This window comes from Thermobia domestica, chromosome 10 (genome assembly GCF_964235325.1).
Source record: "Thermobia domestica chromosome 10, izTheDome1.hap1.1, whole genome shotgun sequence".
Lineage (NCBI taxonomy): Eukaryota > Metazoa > Arthropoda > Insecta > Zygentoma > Lepismatidae > Thermobia > Thermobia domestica.
In genome coordinates this window covers 207242907-207263790 of record NC_137463.1, presented here as the reverse complement: position 1 = coordinate 207263790, position 20884 = coordinate 207242907, and the positions used below count along the sequence as shown (strand labels likewise).

Here is a 20884-nt window from a genome sequence, read left to right as displayed (position 1 = left end):
AAATTTGATTACCACGCTCCGAAAACGCAAAAATTTTAAAAGAATTTAGACATCATTCACGGTAACAGCCTGACGACCAGCCGACCAGCCGACCAGCTGTTTATATATATATATATATGTTTTGAAATAACGTACATGAAAAGCAGTTGTTGTTTGTTCCAATGAATTAAGTATAGTATTGATCGAATGTAGCGTATACCCACGTACTTCCTAAATTTTAGGTGGCTATACGATAGTTTCCAAAATTTAGAGGTGGGTATACGCCGTATACCCGCGTATACCCTCCATTACATCCCTGGGTACAACCCAAAAAACATAGAGTACCACGACAAGAAGACGAGCGGGAAACATCTCCTCATCCTCAACACCCGAGCAACCCAGGAACTTCTAGCATTAAACAACGTCGAACTCCGGAAGACACAGGGTATCACCTGAGTGATGCTTCGCCAACATATAGACGCAGGATGATGATCCAATCGAGGACGTCCGACAATACAGATCAACATGAAGACTCCATACAAAGCTTTCTCCAGAATTTACTTCATAGTATTGAGAAATACTCCGCCATTAATTATAATTATAAGTCCGCTACGCAAACCACAGAAGACTCTCCGTTATATACACTCTTACACGACTATTTTCGAACTTTAGATAATGGCAAGTAGATCAGCTTTCACTATACTTCAATGGAACTGTCGTCAACTTAAGGGTAAAGAATCATTTTAAAGGCATTTATGCAGTATTTTTACTCCAACCATCTTACTACTACAGAAAACATGGAGCTCCGCAGACTACTCACCAAGGGTCCCGGACTATCGACTATACACTCAGCATAGAATTGATGGATACGGAGGCGTGGCAGTTGGCTTTCATAAACAGATATCATTCGATGAAATTCAACTATTATATCTTCAGCATCCTTTATTGAAACCTCCCACTCAAGTGCAAGGCTTTCGATACAAACAGCTAGCACTCATAAACATTTATTCTCCTCCAGACCAGGAGATTTCAAAACATCTCTGGACCTACCTCTTCACGCAATGCCGCTCACATTGCATCATAGCAGGCGACCTAAATACCAAGAGTAAATTATGGGGATCTTCGAGTAACTATCGGGCCGCGGATCACCTCATTGAGGCTCTGGAGGGCAAACCACTGCTGATAACAAATGATGGTATGGCTAAACGTCTTCCTAATTTAAATTCACCTCCTTCTGCACCAGATCTAACGTTACTTAGTGTGGACAACTTTCTACAGCACAACTGGCAGGTTTACGGATTCACGGGAGGCAGTGACCATTTTCCCATTATCACCACCTTGGACCACTTGCAAGGACCTATATCATCTCACCAACGCGGTTACGCTTCAACACCGCTGCCATATGTCACCAGGACTTACGACAGAGACCTTTTCCAGGCTTACCTCGAACATGCTGGCACGTCTCTACAGAATACTGATGGAATAAATTCATTACAAGACAAAAAAAAAATTTGGAGACGCTACCAAGAACAAACAAGACATGCGAAGGTAAACACTACTGGAATATCGTCCCAGATCCCACGATCAAAAAGTGGACATCACCCGAAGGATGGGCGACGAGACACGTATGTTTACTGTTTAGGTTATACCTAGGTATCGCTCAAACACCGCACCGTTTATATCAGCAAGGATGCCGCAATACACCCTTATGTTATTGCGGTGAAACAGACGGAAGCTTACCTCATCTCATATTTCAGTGTAAATTAACGCTGGCTTATCGTGACATCCTCTTTATGGTAATACATCGTTTTCACAACACTTCCCCAGTGACCGTTTCGTTTATCTTAGCGAACAATATACGCTCTGTAGTTTATCATCTTCTCCAGTACATTATAGTCAACATTTCGCTATAACAATTCCTTATATAACAGTTCAGTGAATATACTCCGCATGTGGACTGTATAAAATTCACCTATACCATTCTCATATATACCTGAACTGTCCAAAGGTCTGACGCTGGGGCAAGAAAGCAGCGAAGAAGAAGAAGAAAAGTGTAACACGACCCGCTCGAGATAGTAATACTCCCGGAAGTACGTTTTTCCGCGCGCTACTCTAGCCAGCTGTTTTACATGCTATCCTAGCCAGTTGTTTTAAGTTGGTCACAAAATTTATATCATGAAGTACAAGGGGAACAAAACGAGCCCTATATCATGGAGTACAAGGGCATAAGTACTACAACTACTTATCTGCACAAAAGTAAATAAATCACTTTTTTAAGTATTATTTTCATATTATTTTAATTTAATAAGTGTTATAAAAATGTAAAAAAAAACTTTACTCAGGCCAGGTTTGAACTCACGCCAAAAGAGAATTCCATACTAGCATATAGCGCTAGCCCATTCGGCCGAGAAGGCCGACAACAGCAAGCGTTTGATTTCTGCTATTTTAGTGCAACATAGCAAGAAGTGGATAACGCCAACCAATCAGAACTGTGTTTCTCGTTTCTACTTCCGGGAGCATTACTCTCCCGAACTCGTCCTGTTTGTAACGACTATGATCTGCCGAAAGAAGTACTACTGAAAATTGTGACCATGGCACTCTAAACAAACACAACCAATTTACAATCCGACGGTGGTGCGTCCAGCCAACACCCTCATATAAGAGGGTGTTGTGTTGGTCCAGCCCCTTAGCTAGCTGTGACGTCATCATGACATTTTAATTCAGCTGATAATATGGCTTTTGACATTCAAATATCAGAGGAGTATTGAGAGATTTCACGAGTTAGACCTGGTGGCGTTCGGTACCTGTCCTAGTCTAATCTTAGAATTTTCCTATCACACCGACCTTCAGTTTGTTACTTGTGCTGTGATTAGTGATTGTGTTATTTTCATTGTGTGTCGTGTTTAGTGCTTATATATTTGCCTCCTTGGGGGCAATTATTCAACATGGCCGCCCAATCGGGTGGAAAGCCATTGATCTCACCATCTGGTTCCCAGCCTGACCCATTGATACCGGATTTAACTATGTCAGAATTGCAGCAGCCTCCAAGTCCAGCTATGGAAGTCACCATTACCACTGATCCATCCTCTTCTCCTGTGCCTGCTCAGCCTTCCGTTACCTACAAGTCTCATCACCTGGCTCCTTATGTAGTGCACATCACTGCGAAAGATCATTCTAATCCTGTGGGGAAAACTCATCCCATAGCCTTGGGACGTGCTCTCTTCAAAGCCAAAGTGACAGGAATCACCAGTTTTGACATCATCGGGCGCAATTTAATAAAGGCAACCTGTGACAGCGCTACCCACGCTAATGCTCTGCTTAACAATGATATTCTCACACAACAAGGTTGGACGGCGTATATACCTAACTATGCAGTTACTACCATGGGTGTTATTAAAGGAGTGCCTGTCGACGTTTCGATGGAAGATCTACTCGCTGATATACAGTGTGCTGGAACTCCTGTGGTACATGCACGGCGAATAGAACGTATGGTCCGCAATCCGATCACTACAGTAGTGCAAGGGTCCGATGCTCCTAACATACCTACTGATCCGCCGGTACAGCCGACTCGTCTTCCCACCTCTACAGTCGTCCTCACTTTTGACAGCCAAATACTTCCTATTGAGTGTAAGTTATATTTTTACCGTTTCAAAGTTGTACCTTATGTACCGATAGCGAAAATATGCCGTAAATGTTATCGATACGGGCACATCGCCAAAACTTGCAAATCGGCCGCTAGATGTCGTCAGTGTGGTCAGGGCCATACCTCTGATCAATGCTCTAACCCTACGATCTGCCTTCATTGTGGTGCTTCCCATGTGGCTGATGACCCGGCTTGTCCAGAACGCCAACATCAACAAAAACTACAAGAAATTATAGTTAAATCGAAGTTATCTTACAATGAAGCACGAAAGTTACATCCAAGGCAAGCCACCTACGCTCAAACGGTACAGGCTTCACCTCGTTCCGAAACCACATTTAGTTTAGCTACTCGCTCTACTGGAACAATTCCCAGTGTACAGCGCTCATCACCTACATCACCGAGACGCCCTGCTCGATCCATGACTACTTCCAGTACACCAGCAGATCGTGACGCACAGCTTGGTCCGTCGCAAGAACCTTCCTCCTCCAAGAGGCGCAAAGGTCTATTCTCTTCGGGGACTTCTCCCTTATCTGCCTCTTCAACTACACTACCAGTTTCTTCTACTCGTGCACGCAGAGAACCGTTACGAGATGTAGTGCGCCAATTTCATTCTGAACCTAAAATACCAGATTGCACACTTAAGGACACTTCTACTACTGTTCTTAAAAATCAATACAAAGCCATTCGAACTGTGTTGTTTCAACAACTAGTGAGTACCAATCTTCTTAATGATAGTGACCTGGAACCTGCGCTTACCACAATTTCACACATCCTAGGATGGCAGGAACAAGTGTAATTACTATGTTACAGTGGAACATTCATCAAGCACAGGGTAAGCAAATGGCTTTACAACGACTGTGTGCTATTTATCAACCAACCATACTCCTACTCCAAGAGGTCTGGTCGTTTCATCATTTTCGACTACGCATCCCAGGTTATCGCCTAATACAGGAAGACCGACTGGATCAATACGGCGGTATCGCTCTGGGGATTCGACGTGGATTTCCATATACTCTCCTCACTGGGATACCACCTCCATCGTCTCCCCATACGCAACTACAAGGTATACGTCTACGAGATATCAATTTCATCAATGTTTATTCACCCCCGGAATACCCTATTCCTACCGTTTACTGGAACCGTTTGTTTCTCCAATTCCCACTCTCCACTGTCATCGGAGGAGATCCTAATACGAAGAGCCCTCTGTGGGGCAATGCAGTTACCAACACGGCTGGTACAGACCTGCTTACGGCTCTCCGCCAATGTACTTATCTATTAGCAAATGACGGTACTCCTACTAGGCTGCCATCTCTTCAGGCCAGACCCAGTGCTCCTGACATCACCATTCTTAGTCCAGAGTTGTATATCCAGCATACCTGGCGAGTTCATGGCTATACTTACGGAAGTGACCACTTCCCCATTCTTTTGACTCTTCACTCATCACGGGTCACCCGTACCACATACGATTCAGACCGGATGCTCCCTCATTCTATTCCTAAAGTCCCTCTCCCATCCCAACCTAGTATCTTTCATCAGCATTTCCAGGATGTTTTCCGTGAGTGTACTACAGTGGATGAACGTTCAGTGGCTCATCTTCAGGATACCATTGTACTAGCTGCCCGCAATGCTGTCACACCTACGCAGCCGCCTACTTCTACAGCTCGAACTCGTCGCTCATATCTCAGCAATCCACCATGGTGGGACATAGAATGTCAGCGAAGTTGTAACTATCGCCGGAGTTGTCAACTGGAGTACCTGCGAAGTCGATCCCGAGAAAGTTACCTTAGATATCAGGAAGCCCATGCCAACTTTCGACGAACACAAGCTTCCAAGAAAAAGGCTCACTGGATACAGTTTTGCCGTACTCTAACTCTCTCCACCACACCTCGACGTTTATGGAACTATATCCGATCCAGAATGCAAGGGTACATTCAGAGGCCTCCACCAACGGTACTTAATGAAGACTGGCTTACTTCGTTTCATGCGATGGTCACTCCGGCCACTCCATTACCGGCTCGGCAAACCCTGCAGCACTGCCTGGCCCCTTCTGAAAAGGATCCTGCTTTCCTTCCGATTACAGCCACAGAACTTCAACGAGTGCTTCAGAGCTCTCCTTCTACCTCACCTGGTGCTGATGGTATCAAGTTTCGCCACCTTCAACTGCTTCCTGCTAGCGGTTTCAACTATCTGCTGCAACTGTACAGTAGTGTACTTCAAACTTCACACGTACCGCAGTCCTGGAAATATCACCTTGTTGTGCCAGTTCCGAAACCTAACGTGCCCTCTGGGGACCCTAGTAGCTACCGACCGATTACATTGTTGCCGTGCATCTCTAAAATTTTTGAGAAGATCCTCCTACAACGTCTTATGTGGTGGGCAGAATATTATGATATATTTCCCCCAACCCTTGATGGGTTCCGCCGATCTCGAAGCACACACGACGCTCTCACTAGTCTCGTCACTGACATATGGAGTACTTTTCAACGGAGGGAATATCTAATGGCTGTTCATATTGACCTCGCACGAGCCTACGATAGTGTACCCTTGGATGTGCTCGTCCAAGAGTTGTTTTCACTTAAGATTCCAGCTGGATACCTCCGCTTTATCCATAATTGGCTCATACACCGTCAAGTGTCAGTGCGTGTTGGTCACCGCTATACAGACCCGAGGATAGTATCTCAAGGATTGCCACAGGGTTCTCCTCTTTGCCCGCTTCTATTTAATCTATTCACCATCTCGCTTCATAGACAGCTTCGAGCGTTGGTCAGAGTAAATCAGTTCGCTGATGATTTCTTGTTATATGTTCGCACCTCCACAGTGATCCATGGTGCCAATCAACTTCGTCAAGCCATAGACGGCCTACAACACTGGTGCAGAGATCATGGCCTTAGTGTAAACTGGCGTAAGACCCAGTACATCATCTTCACCCGGAAAAGGAGCACAATCGCTCCGCCACTAATACTTCAAGATGCCCAACTCTCGCCTGTTCCTAATCTCCATTACCTCGGAGTGACATTGGATTCTCGACTCCTTTGGAAAGCACATCTCGACACAATTCACACCAAAGTGCAACCCGTACTTAACCTTATCAGTGGACTCAGTGCCAAGAGATGGGGATTGGATATTAGATCACAGTTATGTATATTTCGTCAGTGTTTGGAATCAAGACTTCTATATGGCTGCCCAGCCCTTTCTCCACTACCTCGGCGTCTCAGTGAACTGTGTATTCGATTACAAGTGCAAGGACTCCGTTCAATACTTCGGCAACCTCGAAACTCACCCAACAGGGCACTCCTGGAAGAAGCAGGTATCATTCCATACAATATCCAAGCTTTTCATGTAGCTAAACTTTTCATCTTGAACCGTATGGCAATTACAACGTCACCCATCATCCCCAAAACTCAACTCCTATATGCTACTAACTGAAGCAAAACCTTACCTTATCATCGCCAGCTGCTTTGGACCTATTTTGCGTATGTTCGTGTAAAACATTGGCTGAATTTTATCTACCGCACGCCTAAACTCCCATCCTACCAATCCTCATACAAAACTCACATCACTCCTACTCAAGTGGAATTTCCATCTCTTTCGCCCCACTGGCTGAATAATGCTCCCCGCTCTCTAACACCGCATTTATGGGAAGACTATATTAATCAACACCATGCAGACGCTTTACTAATTTATACGGATGCTTCTAAACAGATCAAGGCTGGACAATCGAAGGTGGGCATTGGCGTATTCATACCGCATTACAATTGGCGCTTTCATCAGGCATTGCCTGGCCACACATCAATCAACATGGCCGAAGCGTTCGCTATTCGAGCCGCATTGCAACGTGTGTTATGTCTCCAACCGCCTGTTAGCTGTATTTGTAGTGATAGTCAGAGTGTTCTTCGTCGTCTTCTTCCCACAGCCCAACCAGCACATTCCAACTGGATTCTGGTCAATATTCTCCAACAGGTATGTCAAATACAAAGCAAAGGACTACAGGTAACTTTCATACATGTTCCATCTCATAAAATGATACCAGGTAATGAAGAGGTCGACCAATTAAGTAAACAAGGAGCGTTACTAGAGCCTGTGACGGTGAAGTTACCGGCTACATCATTTATCCCAACACTTGGAGAACAACAGCAGACCGAATGGCGGAACTATCAACATCAGGCTCGAAGTGGACCAGGTAAATACTACTGGCGAATAGAACCTAACCCTACCACGCGTTCCTTTATCTATCACCCTTAATGGACTCATTCTCATCATGTGTTGTTCACCCGACTTCGACTCAACACCGTACAGACTCCAGTGCAAAAATATCGTCAGGGACTACGTGATAATCCACTCTGCTACTGCCAGGAAGATCTAGGTACCTCGAATCATCTAATCTATGCCTGTACATACACCCAGCACTACCGACCAGTGTTTCTTTCTTCCTTGCACTCTTTACTTGGTTATGGTCCCATGCCGGTGTGCACCATTCTATCCATCAACAATTCCACAGTGATTTATCATCTCCTACAGCTTCTTCTGCTTAATAACCTTGATCTGTAATCACTGAGAGCAGCCCCCATTATCTTTACCTACGCTATATGACTTCCTAAACTAAGCTAACCTTCTACGTCATTTACCCTTGCACTTACCTTTCTTACTACACCCCATGTTCAAGGCGTCGCTGCTGGAACATAGAAGGGGGAGCGTCTCCTCCCCCAGAAGTGGAAGTGGAAGTGGAGTATTGATGGATTTTATTGTAATTTAAAGTAATGTATATTGCTTGTTAGGGTAATAGTATACATGAGAACCCCCTGTCTTACGTGCGCGAGGATACTTCATATTATATATTTATACGTTACCAAATTAAATCACTGCGTTGTCTTCATTATATGTGCTTTACATTCTATTTTTACTTTCTAGAATAAATTTTGTTGATTTCGATTCGAAAAATGTTAAATATTTTTAAATTTATATCATGATGCAGACCAAAATCCTTGTTGCATATAATGTAATGCTTTATAGCATATAAAGTACAAGGGCAAATAGGTACGTTCTTTTTTATTTTCGTATCAGTGGATAAGTAAATGAAAGTGGGTTTGTTACCCCCTTTCTAAGTTCGTAGATACTCAATGAATAATCCCTAAAAGTATGAGCGTCCAGCTTCTTCTGGAACTCAGACGGTCTTACGTATACTATATCCCTTGTGAGTCTTCAGCGAATAAAATTTAATGTTTCAAATTTTACTATAACTCACTTATACACACAAAAAGGGGTTTAAAAATCTACAATGTAAGTTTATATATAGGTTAGCAGTTCAAAATCTAGCCATTTTTCGCTTTAAAAAAGCTTATTTCTGATGGCAATTTCTTAAGAGGTCGTTGGTAACACTGTTCGTTAGTAATATAGTGATGGTTATGAAAAGTTTACGATTCAAGTTATCATATAGAAATTATTTTGAATGATTAGTGAGTTAAAATTGCAGATAAATTTATCGTGAAAAATCATGCATCATAAGGAAAGAATGAGGTGTATATTGAGTACCCCTGCAAATTGACAAACTGTCGATATATAGAGAAGTAAGTCTGTTGGGAAGTGTCATAGTTTTTACCTGGTGCTATGCACAAAATAGTATGTTCCATCGGTATATAAATTTGCGCTATCCCATTTTATGTGAGCATAAGTTTGTAGCTCACTCCAAGAGACTGTGTTTATGTGTAGCCGAAAGGGCTTGTGTATAGCCCGCTCCCCCCAGTTCTTTTTCACCGGAATTGGAAGAGTCACTACTACTACTACTACTACTATTACTACTACTACTACTACTACTACTACTTATATCGAGAACAACTCAACCAACCCCTGTGGGGCTTCTAACCCGTTCCTCCTCCTACTATTGCTACTACTACTACTAGGTGAATGTTCCGTTAAGGGGATCCAGTGCCTTTGACACCACTTCTTTCTATTGATTTTCGTTTGATTACATAATATAACGTTATATTAAGTTAGGTTAGGTTAAGTTAGGTCAGGTTAGCTTATGTTAAGTTAGGTTAGCTTAGCTTAGCTTAGCTTAAGGGGGTCCAGTGTACTTTTGGACCCCCTTAACGGAACATGGACCCTACTACTACCGCTACATATACTAAAGGTTCCTTACCGCAAGATTTATATTTTAAATGCGATTCCGATTCATTATGAACTAGTATGAATCGTAAGAATCATTATGATTCGTTAAAAATCACTGGGGGGAGCGGGCTATACTCAATCCGCAGAAAGGGTCCAGAACACGTAAAAAATACGAAAAAAGTTACTGGACAAATGGAAGATGCAAGCACTTACACCTAACGTAACGTAACCAAATCTAACCGAAACTAGTGTACGATAACGTAAACTAACCTAATGTTCGTAGAAATATGCCAAATTCTATCAATTTGTGGAAAATTATTCTTTACCCCTACATAGACGTAAACTAACCTAACCTAATCTGAACAGAAATTACACACAAAAAAAATATTGGACCTCTTCTGCTAAACATAGGCCGCAGACGTTTCTACCAAATAGAAAATTTGGTAACAGTTTCGAGATGGGAGGCCATAATTAGTGAAAAAACAGAATGTTTCAAAGGAGAAGTTAGTTGATATTTCTGTTTTGATGTTCAATTACTCAAGAAAATATCGTATGCAATTTTTTGAAGCAGTAGGGTACCTGTTCAAACCGTAAAGTTATGTGGAAGTGACTTACGTGGGAAAAGAAAGTAAACTCTGTGTATCGAAGATAGAAAACAACGTGCCCAGCGTGGCTCTAAGCCGCCTTCACTCGTTCACAATCGCACGGGTATACTGTATGAATTAAATATTGGTAACCTAACCTTACCTAATTTATCGTATGGGACCATAAAATGACCAAATCTGAGAAGAAGATCACAAAAAAGAAGTAGGTGAAAAAGCAGATCCCCCATCGCTAAACAATATCCAAAAATTTATAGGTAAAATACGATATGAAACATTTTTCGTATTTTGTACACAGCATATTGAAATGAAATTGAACAAATAGTGAAATTACTATATATGTAAGTGTACTCTTTCACTATCCACGCTGGCTTAAGTTAAAGTTCCCCCTGCAGTTTCAAACCTACAAAAAAAGCAGTTAAAACATGAAAAATTCTTAAGTTATTGTAGGTTACTCGGTAGTACTTTAGTTAGACTTGAACAGTGACTTGAATCGGTTCTCATAGAAGCTTCAATTATCACTTAAATTCAGTAATCCGTGATTCTCATAAAAATTTTATAGATATTTTTCATTATTCTTATATAATTGTGTAAAACTCAATGCGGAAATATCAGTTCACGCACCTATTCACCATCCTCTTATCACTACACTGCTGCTGAATCATTGAAAGCTTCAGTTCAGCGTCTTACAAATAATACCCAGTTCTATATGTCTTTTCCTCGTATTGAACATATCTTTACTGCCAGAATTATACACCTAAATATCACATAGGAATCCGAATCGTCAGTTCTTACCTCATTTCTGCAATTTTCCTAACTTGTATTGAGAACGGAGGGGTATTTATAAAATTAACATGGCTGTTTTTAGCTTTGAGGGGCCAGATTTTTAATCGACATTTTTGCGATAGTCTATTCTCATTCGGTTATGTTAGGTTAGTAGCATTTAATTCACACAGTATTGCCGAGCGAGTGAATTCGGGTTAGAGCTTTGCAGGCACGTTGTTTTCTGTCTTCGTTAGTGCTGGTACCCCCATTACTAAACAGTTGCCTTTAACCCTCTACGTTTAGGCATACTAGTAAACTCATCGTTGGCGAAGCACCTGCTTCCTACGGACGCACCTCCTCACTAAAGCTCGGACTCCCTGCTGCGCTCGTACGCTAACTCGGTTTGATATAATTCGTTTTTTTAGTGGCTACCTAGCACAATTTGGTTCGCGTTCTGTACACTGTAATTTTTATGTCATACGTCCCCATTGTATTTATACTGAGCCCTCCTGTAGTCAATCTGCAAATAGTGTTGGACCTCCTCATTTAGTGTATGCTCTGCTGAAATACGAAGCTCTAATCTAAAATGAAAATGTGAGTTCTATTAGATAGTGTTATGGAAATTAAATTCTTGTAAATCTACAGAGAATAATTACCTTATACTAAAGAATAGCATAGAATATATAGAATATTTTATTATAGAAATTGCCAGAATATTGATAATTTGTGATAATATACTACAAAGGTAGAGACGAATAAATTAGGGATGGCCACAAAGTTCCGGTTAAGCGAGGAACCGGTTTACAGAAACGGTTCCAGACCTGGATCCGAAAGCCCCCAAAGACCCGGAAAGGAGGCACAAAGTTCACCTTCAAACACTGCAAAGAGGACCATCCGCTTGTGCCCTCCCCGCCCTGACCCGCTTGTGCCCCCAGAAAAAAAATGTGTCCACCAATGTGTGTTTAGCCAAATGAGACAAGCGGCCGCCGCCTGGGCGCCTGCCTGTCGCTTCCACCATTTCATCTAGCACACTGTTCACAGCCTACCAGCAACTCGGGTTTAGCGTAGGGATGGTCACAAAGTTTCGGTTCCAGCGGAACAGGTTCTTGTAGATCCGGTTTTCAGAACCGGTTCCAGACCTGGATACGAAAACCCGATTCCAGAACCGGTTCCAAACCTGGATCCCGAAAAAAACGGATCTCTTAGAACCGGATCCGTTCAGGCCGGAAAACCGGTTCCACTAGGAACCGGTTCTGGCCATCCCTAGAATAGATAAATAGTACAGCAAGAAAAGGGTTCATACTTAGTCAAGATTGCATGTGTGAATAAGTGAGATTAGTTGCATAATACTAATATAATGTTTATAGCCAAACTAATATCGGATTTAGCAAGAAATAATAGGTACCGGTCTTAAACGGCAGGTACAATTGCAAACACACGTAAAAACACTGCAAATCATCTGATCTCACGCTCCACAGTAGCACGTCAACTTTATGAAAGTGGTTTCTTTGCCCAACGGCCATTATGTTGTGTTCCGTTGAAACGTGCATGTCGACGACATCATTTGCGGTGGTGCCAAGTACACCAGAACTGGTCCGAGGAGAACTGGAGCCGCACTTTCCTCTATAAGAGTAGATTTAACCTGAATAGTGATTCTGAACGTACACTCATCTGGCAAGAGGTGGGAACACAATGAACACAAGAAGATTGTCAAACATGATCATTTTGGTAGACCAGTATTTTTGTGTGCGGAGGAGTAGCAATGTTGCATGGACATACTACCTCCCAATTTTTGAACGCGGTACACTCATCGTTTAACGTTATTGTGACGTACTCCTCGACGTGTGCCTTTCCAGAGATACAGTTGGCCCCAACATCCTGTTTATGATGACTGTACGCGACGCAGCTCTTGGAACAAGAGGATATTCGGCGAATGAATTGACTTGCCAGTCCTCTCGACTTGAATCTCATCGAGGATGTTTGAGATGCTATGGGGAGACATTTTGCAGCATGTCCAGATGGACCAAGGACCATCCAGCAGTTATCAACAGCACTGGTGGAGTAACGGAACTCCATACCGCAACAACTCATTACCAAGAGTAGCATGGGAGCGCCCCTTTGAGACCATTTCAGTCCTTTCGTAATGTCAGGGAGGCATCATGAGTCACAGTGCCTTCAGCGTAAGATATTGCCTCTTTATAAAATTACAACTTTTGTTCTTCCGATCACGAGTTTTTTCTGTTGTTCCCTGTAACATACTGTAGCACTACTCTTCAGGTATGTTTTAAGTTTCACCAACCTATGCTACTTGTAAGTGACACAGCATGCAAATCTTAAGTGTTGCACTACAGTATATATACAAGATGGTCTGTTTATCGTGAAACGCTTTTATAACTTAAATATATAGATTAAAAAATACGGTACAGTTTTGTACGACACACACATCAACTGGGGAAAATCATTCTGCAAAATCACTAGAGTAATAGTGTGGCGAGACCAACATAAAGTTTCATTTTTTCAAATGGTACAGGGTAGATTATAACATTTAAAATTTACATGTCAAAGAAAACTTAAAATACCACACTTGTCGTTCAACCTTACTAACTATACAAGATGATAAACATCCAAATTTTGGAGGCATCTACAACAATATTAACCCAAGTAAGATAGACGTAGCAATGCATTGAAAAACCAAGTACACTTACACAAGAATACGTATTAATATTTCATAGAAAACAATATTAATTTTTATTTGTCCCCAATGAACTTTTACTAATATGCAAATGAGGTACCTGCTAAGTTTAATTTCTTTTATCTTTCAGTTAGAGAAAAATGTCTGGAGGAAGTACGAACACTCTGTGCCGGTTATGCGGAAGCAGAAAGAAGAAATTTGTGAATTTATTCTCTGAACAAGGAAAGAAGTACAAGGCTAAAATCTGTCAATTGGTTGGTACAAATGTAGGTACCATAACTAACTGGTAATCTGCCATAACTAATTTGCCCTTTAAAAATCCACAAGAGGTAGTTTACTCTTGATTTTTTTCGGGGCAATTTTATTCGTATTTCAGAAATAAATGCTCCATTAGGAAGCCTACAATATGATGTAAATCATATTTCAGTAAAAATGCACAAGTCGTGAATTTTTTGGGACGATTTTCTTAATAGCTGCTCAGGCAATTCTCATCATACTTCATAAATAAGTGTCCCTATTAAGAAGCCTACAATATAATATAAATCACTTTTCATTAAAAAATAAACAAGGGATAGTTTACTCTTCGAGGCGTGTTTTGCGTGGACGATTTTCTCAAAAATTACTCAGGCAATTTGTTCATATCTCATAAATAAATACTTCACTAAGAAGCCTGTGTTAAAAATTATTTTCATTAAAAAAATTTACAAAGGTAGTTGACTCTTGTAGGTGAACTTTTCCCACGATTTTCTCAAGAAAACTACTCAGACAATTTTGTTCATATATCATAAATAAATACTTCACTAAGAAACCTACAATATAATGTGAATCATTTTCTCTGTTAGAAAATTCACAAGGGGCAGTTTAATCTTGGAGTGAGTTTATCGCAGACGTTTTTCTCAAAAGTAACTCAGACAATTTTATTCATATATAAATACTTCACTAAAACCTACAATATGGTGTGTATCATTTTTTCATTAAAAAATACACAAGGAGTAATATACTCTTGAAGTGAGTTTTTCGCAAACGATTTTCTTAAAAATGACGGAATTTTAGTTATATTTCATAAATAAATGTTCAATTGAAAAACCTACCATGTGGTAAAAATCATTTTCCATTGTACCATTTGAAAGCTTGTTTCATACTGAAGGCAATAACGTATAAACCATGATACTCAGTTGAATAGTACTGAAGCAGTAGCTACTCGACTGAAAGTCAAAATTTTTCTCTAAAAGTGCAAGAATTTAAAAGTGTTGGAGCTAACAAGGAAAACAATTTAATGTACAAAATTGTGGCTGCCAGGTTTGAAAGGGATAGTTAACTGACATCTTTATTTATTTATTTTGTGTGTGTTTTCTGACATTTTTTTTTATTTTTATGGTTTATCAATATGACGTACAGAGTCTCCCACAGAGTGGAAGTACAGAATCTCCCACAGCGGGCTCAGTGTGAGCTATAGTGAGGTTCATGAGCGAGATATTTATATAACACATGTTTCATTTAGAATAGCGATCCCGGATTCTTTAACGTGAACCTCACTGATACTAGTGAGCGCGAACTCCATTGAAGATAGTGAGTCTGAGCCCGAGTGAACCTTGATTACAAAATGTCTAAGAGAATGACGTATGAACCATGTGAACCATGATATTGGATAATTAGTACTGAAGCAGTAGTTACTTAACTGAATGTTAGCATTTTCCTTAAAAGCAAGGATCTAATAGGGTTAACTGAATTATTATTATTATTTTAAGAACTGAAATGTTCTAATCTTTTTAAATCTCATTTTCAGATGCAAATTTCCTTTCTTACAATACATTTTACGATTAAAGGCTCTTTGTAACATTTAATACTCGTACTATACACCATCTCCCCCAGATATGCAAGAAGAATTCGAGAGTTCCCGATCTCCTTTTTAATGCAGTTATTTTTCGTTTTTATGTGTGTAATTATCTACGTGTAGTGTTGAGAAAATAGATATAGATCTTTAATAATTTTCTTTTTTGAAGTGAAACATTTGATGTCTTTCATTTAAACTGTGATATTACAAAAAAAGTGTGATTTGTACATTTATAATTATCATACAGAAGATTTCATGCAGCTCTTTTTCGTTTGTATGTGTGTAATCATCCAAGTGTAGTAGTGAAACATTTTCGACTTGTAATCAACTGACACATGGAGAAGGACATTTTATTATTTATTTCCACTAGTATGTGATCATGTAGTACTACAGAAACAAATGGAATGTAGCCGCATTGCTTTTGTGCCAGATTACAGTTGAACACCGTTAGTGTGAATTTGGATAAACACGAACTAAATTCTTTATGCACGATTTCGAAACACATTTTTTTAAATGGTATTCTGTCCTGAAGATCTTTGGTAATATATAATTAAAGTCAAATCTGAAACTAGGCGTGTGCTGTGAAACACTATTGAAGAAACTATGATTCAACCCAAGTTTTGAAGTATATTTGTGAAGGTTTTTTTTTTGGGGGGGGAGGGGGCAGGGGACGGTATTGTGTTTTTAAGCGGGTTGAACCCCCCACTGTAAGTTTTTTTTTTTTTTATTTTGCCAGGAAAACATCCAACAACCCTGGTTACCGGTCGTTATAACATTAATAATAATACAGTAATTCATTGGAATAAAAGAGTCAAGTCGATATAAGGGAAAGAATTCAACTGAAATCAAAATACCTATTCTCTGTTCCACATAACCTGATAGGAAAAAGAAGAAGTTTTTTCCTCCACTACGCTCAAGAGCAAGTGCAAAAAACGTGAAGTGTTCCGTCTTCCACCATCAGCCCCCGCACACAGAGGTATAAAGTGTATCTAAGTATGTCTAAATAGTAAATTGTAAGTTTCATAAAACACTACGTATATGAAAACACTTAATTACATTTACCTGTATTGCTGTATTAGTGAGGAAAGTAACACATTTGTTAGTGCAATGAACATTTTATTGAACAGTGTATTGTTTATTTTTCTTCTTTTGGCATTTGGGGTTGTGACATACTGTTGGAATGGCAAGTGATGGCAGAGTTGGTAATTAAGTGGGTGTTTACTGTATTGATACAATAATTTCATAATATACAATCCAAAACCAAGTACAATAGGTATGGACATAGTATCAGAGGATTAAGAATGATAACAGCAGAACCCAGGATTGCCAACTTTTCTTAAGAGAAAATCAGGACGGGACAATCGATTTTGGAGCCCTTCTTCCTTCCGAAATTTCGATGTATATGGTCCATTATTGATGTTATCTTCATCATCATCGATCATTGTATGTAAAAAAATAACGTCGAAGAACATAATAAAACTGCACAGTACAGATTAAGGTAAAGAATGCGATTGCGAAGCAGAAGACGCCACCGGAAAATGAATCAGAAGACGCCGACACTGGTATCAGATTTGGCAGACGGACGGTATCCGGTATAGTTAGCGTGGCGGCCACCCGCTCAAATGAGCGCTAGCGTTACTGCTACTGCGGTAGCAGTCGCTTTTATGTAGAGATTTCAAAAACAATATTTTTAGCGCTGCATGGAATATACTATCATCATAATCTGGTGGATTATCAACTCAGGGAATAACTGTAGATTAAAGACGAGCTGCTAACAATTTTTTTCATGAGTCAAACTAAAAGACAAATTTGTTACATTGGTTCTATACATAAAACTCTGCGAGTAAAACAATAAGTTATTCCTTTGTTTAAAAAAAAAATGGCTCAGTAAAATATTAATTAACTTTGAAAATCGATAAATCGGGGCAATATGCGCCTCGACGAGTGTCCGGTCGGGACGTGGGAAGATAAGTCAGAAACCGGTACAGTCAGGACAGAATCGGGACTATTGGCAACCCTGGTAGAACCTGAAGTTTAAAAAAATCATCGTTTCCTCTCTTATTAACAGATGTTGTTGCATTAAAAATAACATGAAGAAAAATTTTATATATATATATATATATATATATATATATATATATATATATATATATATAAAATTGAGAAAGCACTATATATATGCACTGTACATGCACCTGATCCGATGGAAATAAGACGACGGCAAAGGTTTTTTTTTCTTTCCTCTTAATCGGCGCTAAATTTACGGTGAAGCATGACACAATATTAATCAACATTGAAATATTAGGAGTTTATTAAGGGCGGAAGAATTGTTATGGAGGACTTAGAAAAACAATCCTAGATTGATTAAAGCCTGACACGAAGTAGTAACTACAGGTGCCACGTAATTTGAACAGGCCCATGTCTCAGCCTACTCTTTGCAAGCAAAATTATAATTATGGGAGCTTAACTATTATAGTAAATTTGGCGCTCCTTAAATCCTAAAATGCCCTAAATTTGGCTCCTTGTCCGGTTGCAAGCCTCACCCGGCCCTTTCGTCGGCCCTAAGTATAGTCCATTGATAACAGAGGAAATTGACTTTTGAATTGTTAGTTGACTATTTTCACAAAAAAGGGAGTTGTCAAGAGTACTGACGACCGTTGAGGGGGAGGGGGAGTAACAGCAGTTTGGAAATGAAATATTTGGGTTTTACGTCCCGCGGTTATGGCGGATAGGCTAAAGGAGAATGAATGAAACTGTGGAAAGAAGAAAGTAGGATGAAACGGGAGAACTCCGAGAAAACCCACAAAAATTATGTTTGTCTACCACAAAGCCCACTTGGCGCGATCTGGGATCGAAACGGGGATCACGTGCACCAGAGGTGAACGCTCGACCACGACGCCACCACGACCCGAACCTGGACGTCAATGCAATTAATGTGTGCTTACTTGCATTGACTTCAAATCCTCTATAAAATTAACATATATGAATACACACGAAAAGACAAATCATACTGATTCTCAAATGAAATAATAATGGAAATTAACTTTATAACGAATTAGTTCTTATTTCTAGAGATGCAATTTAATAAATACGAATAAAGCCAAAATTTTAGTACATAAATAATAAGCAACACTTTTCGTAGAGACAAAAATTAGAAACAGTAATTGTATGTTAATCGAGATTTATAGCTAAACGGAACAGGAGTGCTTTCTCAACTTCAGGTGCGAGCGAATCGACGTACAAATTTAGTTTACACGTTCCGTTTAATAGAAAAGCTTCCCTCCCTGTGAAGGTCAACGACTTGCTTTCCCCTTCTTTACTTGTAAGTGGTGGGAGGGAGAGGAGTTTCCTATCAGGTTGCCTGGAATAGATAATAGTTACTTGAGTCCTAATATCTTCATATGTTGATTCAATATTATGTTGTGCACTAATATATTAGATCTGTTATTGTGAAACTGTATTAAATCCTTTGTATTGTATTATCTAAAATATACATGTACTTGGTAACTGTTTATTTGCTTTTCCATTGTCCTCATTCTATTTTTTCATAACAATAAGTATTGTGATTGTTTCTGACGAAATTCAAAAACAGAAAAGTAAATGATATTTTATTCTTTCAGGTGATTCATAATGACAATTTACCGAAAGATATATGTGATTTTTGTATAACTCAACTCGATTTCTGCGAGAAGCTCGTTGGTTTCTTTCATAAAAGCCAGGAACATGTTAAATCGATTTTCCAAGCGGAAAACAAGGATGATGCTGAAGGCAGTTCAATGTTGCAGGAAGAGAAGGTAACAATTTTTGTGTTATTGCTAGAATCTTTGAACTTTGTAGCACTTCATACTAGAGCACTATCATATAGTTAAAATTCAAGGAGGAAAGACATACAGAAACATTTTTTTAATGTTATCCACAACATCAATCTGCCGTATTGCTCGTCAAGGGAACCCTAGAAAATATGAAATTTAATTATTGATTTTAAAAAATCACGAAAATCTTTATTTGCCCATTTCGCTGCGCAAGTGGCTAGCGCGCGCGCGCCTTTGGTGCACAGGATCCCGGATTTGATTCCCGGTGGAGAATCTTGAAAACTTTTAACGAGCTACGATAGTTCGGATTTCATCTTCAACTGTAGATCCACATCTCATATAGCCTCGGTGCTGAAAAGATCGATAAACTTCAATAAATATACAAACAAAGAAAATATTTATTTGTTACTTTTTTCTTGTTCCTGTTTTAGAAGTTTATTCATTCAATTGTTCCAACTAGCTTTTCTGTAAGCTTCCGGAGTCGGGTGAGGTTAAGGTTTAAAGTAACTATTGTATCTTCTTATAATAACAAAAGATACTTATTATTCGCAGACTATATCCAATAATTGCATCGCAGAAATACTTTCATAAATACTATACGTACACAATGTTAATCATATTATTATTGTAACTCCAAACTTGAAAGGATATCACTGCCGCATTTATTGTTGCGCAACTTACCTCCAGAGTTTTTAATGGTGATAGGTCTTGTTCCTAAATAAATTGGCAGAGTTCTAGGATTTTTATGTGGCTGTTATTGAAACTGAAAATTGTAAATTTTTAATATTTATTATTAAACCTCATTCTGATAATGTTTCTTCCTCATCCAGACTTTCTTTGTCCGCGTTAAGTGTCGAGTTTTTTTTTTTTTTTTTTTTTTGTGTGTGTGTGTGTGTGTGTGTGTGTGTGGATGTACAGAGATTCGAATATGCTATTTGTGAAGTTGATTTATGTGAAACATCCTGTCACGTTTACTCTTTATTTCATAAAGTCCAGAAATAAATTTGTACTATAAAGTTCCTTAGCCTTTAACCTCAAAAAGTTCCTTGCTTATGATTTCAAATTTGATTGAAAATGTTTTTTTATTCATTTAACACTTTAAAAGGCATTAATTTTTATGCAAATCGAGGTGTAACACCAAAATGGTTATTTTAACATCTAATCGGTATGGCTAAAGAATTAAAATCCCATATTCAGTATGATGTATATGTAAGTTTATATTTCACAGATTTGCGTTGTAACTATACCATTAAATTGTAACGAGATAATTGTATCCGTTCCATTATGTTCGTTCTTCTCTTCAGTTTTCTTTTTTTTTTTTTTTCCTATTCTATTTTTTTTAAATTCCATTCCTTGTTGTATTAGGCCTGTTCAAAATGATATATTTAACTGAGAACAGTATTTTTCCCAAATAATTTTGGCAATAGTTTAGTAAAACGTTGAGGGGGAATT

The 20884-nt window shown here is 39.4% G+C and overlaps 1 protein-coding gene across 12 annotated transcripts in view; it reads left to right on the top strand.

The window, feature by feature from the left end:
* Nucleotides 1–2664: 2664 nt before the first annotated feature.
* LOC145662946 (uncharacterized) overlaps nucleotides 2665–20884 on the top strand; it is a 40221-nt gene continuing 22001 nt past the window's right edge. The window contains exons 1-4 of one of the 12 annotated variants that reach the window (XM_081728984.1): nucleotides 2665–2747; nucleotides 8356–8366; nucleotides 13917–14052; nucleotides 19241–19414. In XM_081728984.1, the coding sequence (XP_081585110.1) occupies nucleotides 13927–14052; nucleotides 19241–19414 (300 nt within the window). In that variant the 5' untranslated portion in view covers nucleotides 2665–2747; nucleotides 8356–8366; nucleotides 13917–13926. The other 11 variants (XM_081728981.1, XM_081728993.1, XM_081728989.1 and 8 more) reach the window with 11 other exon arrangements.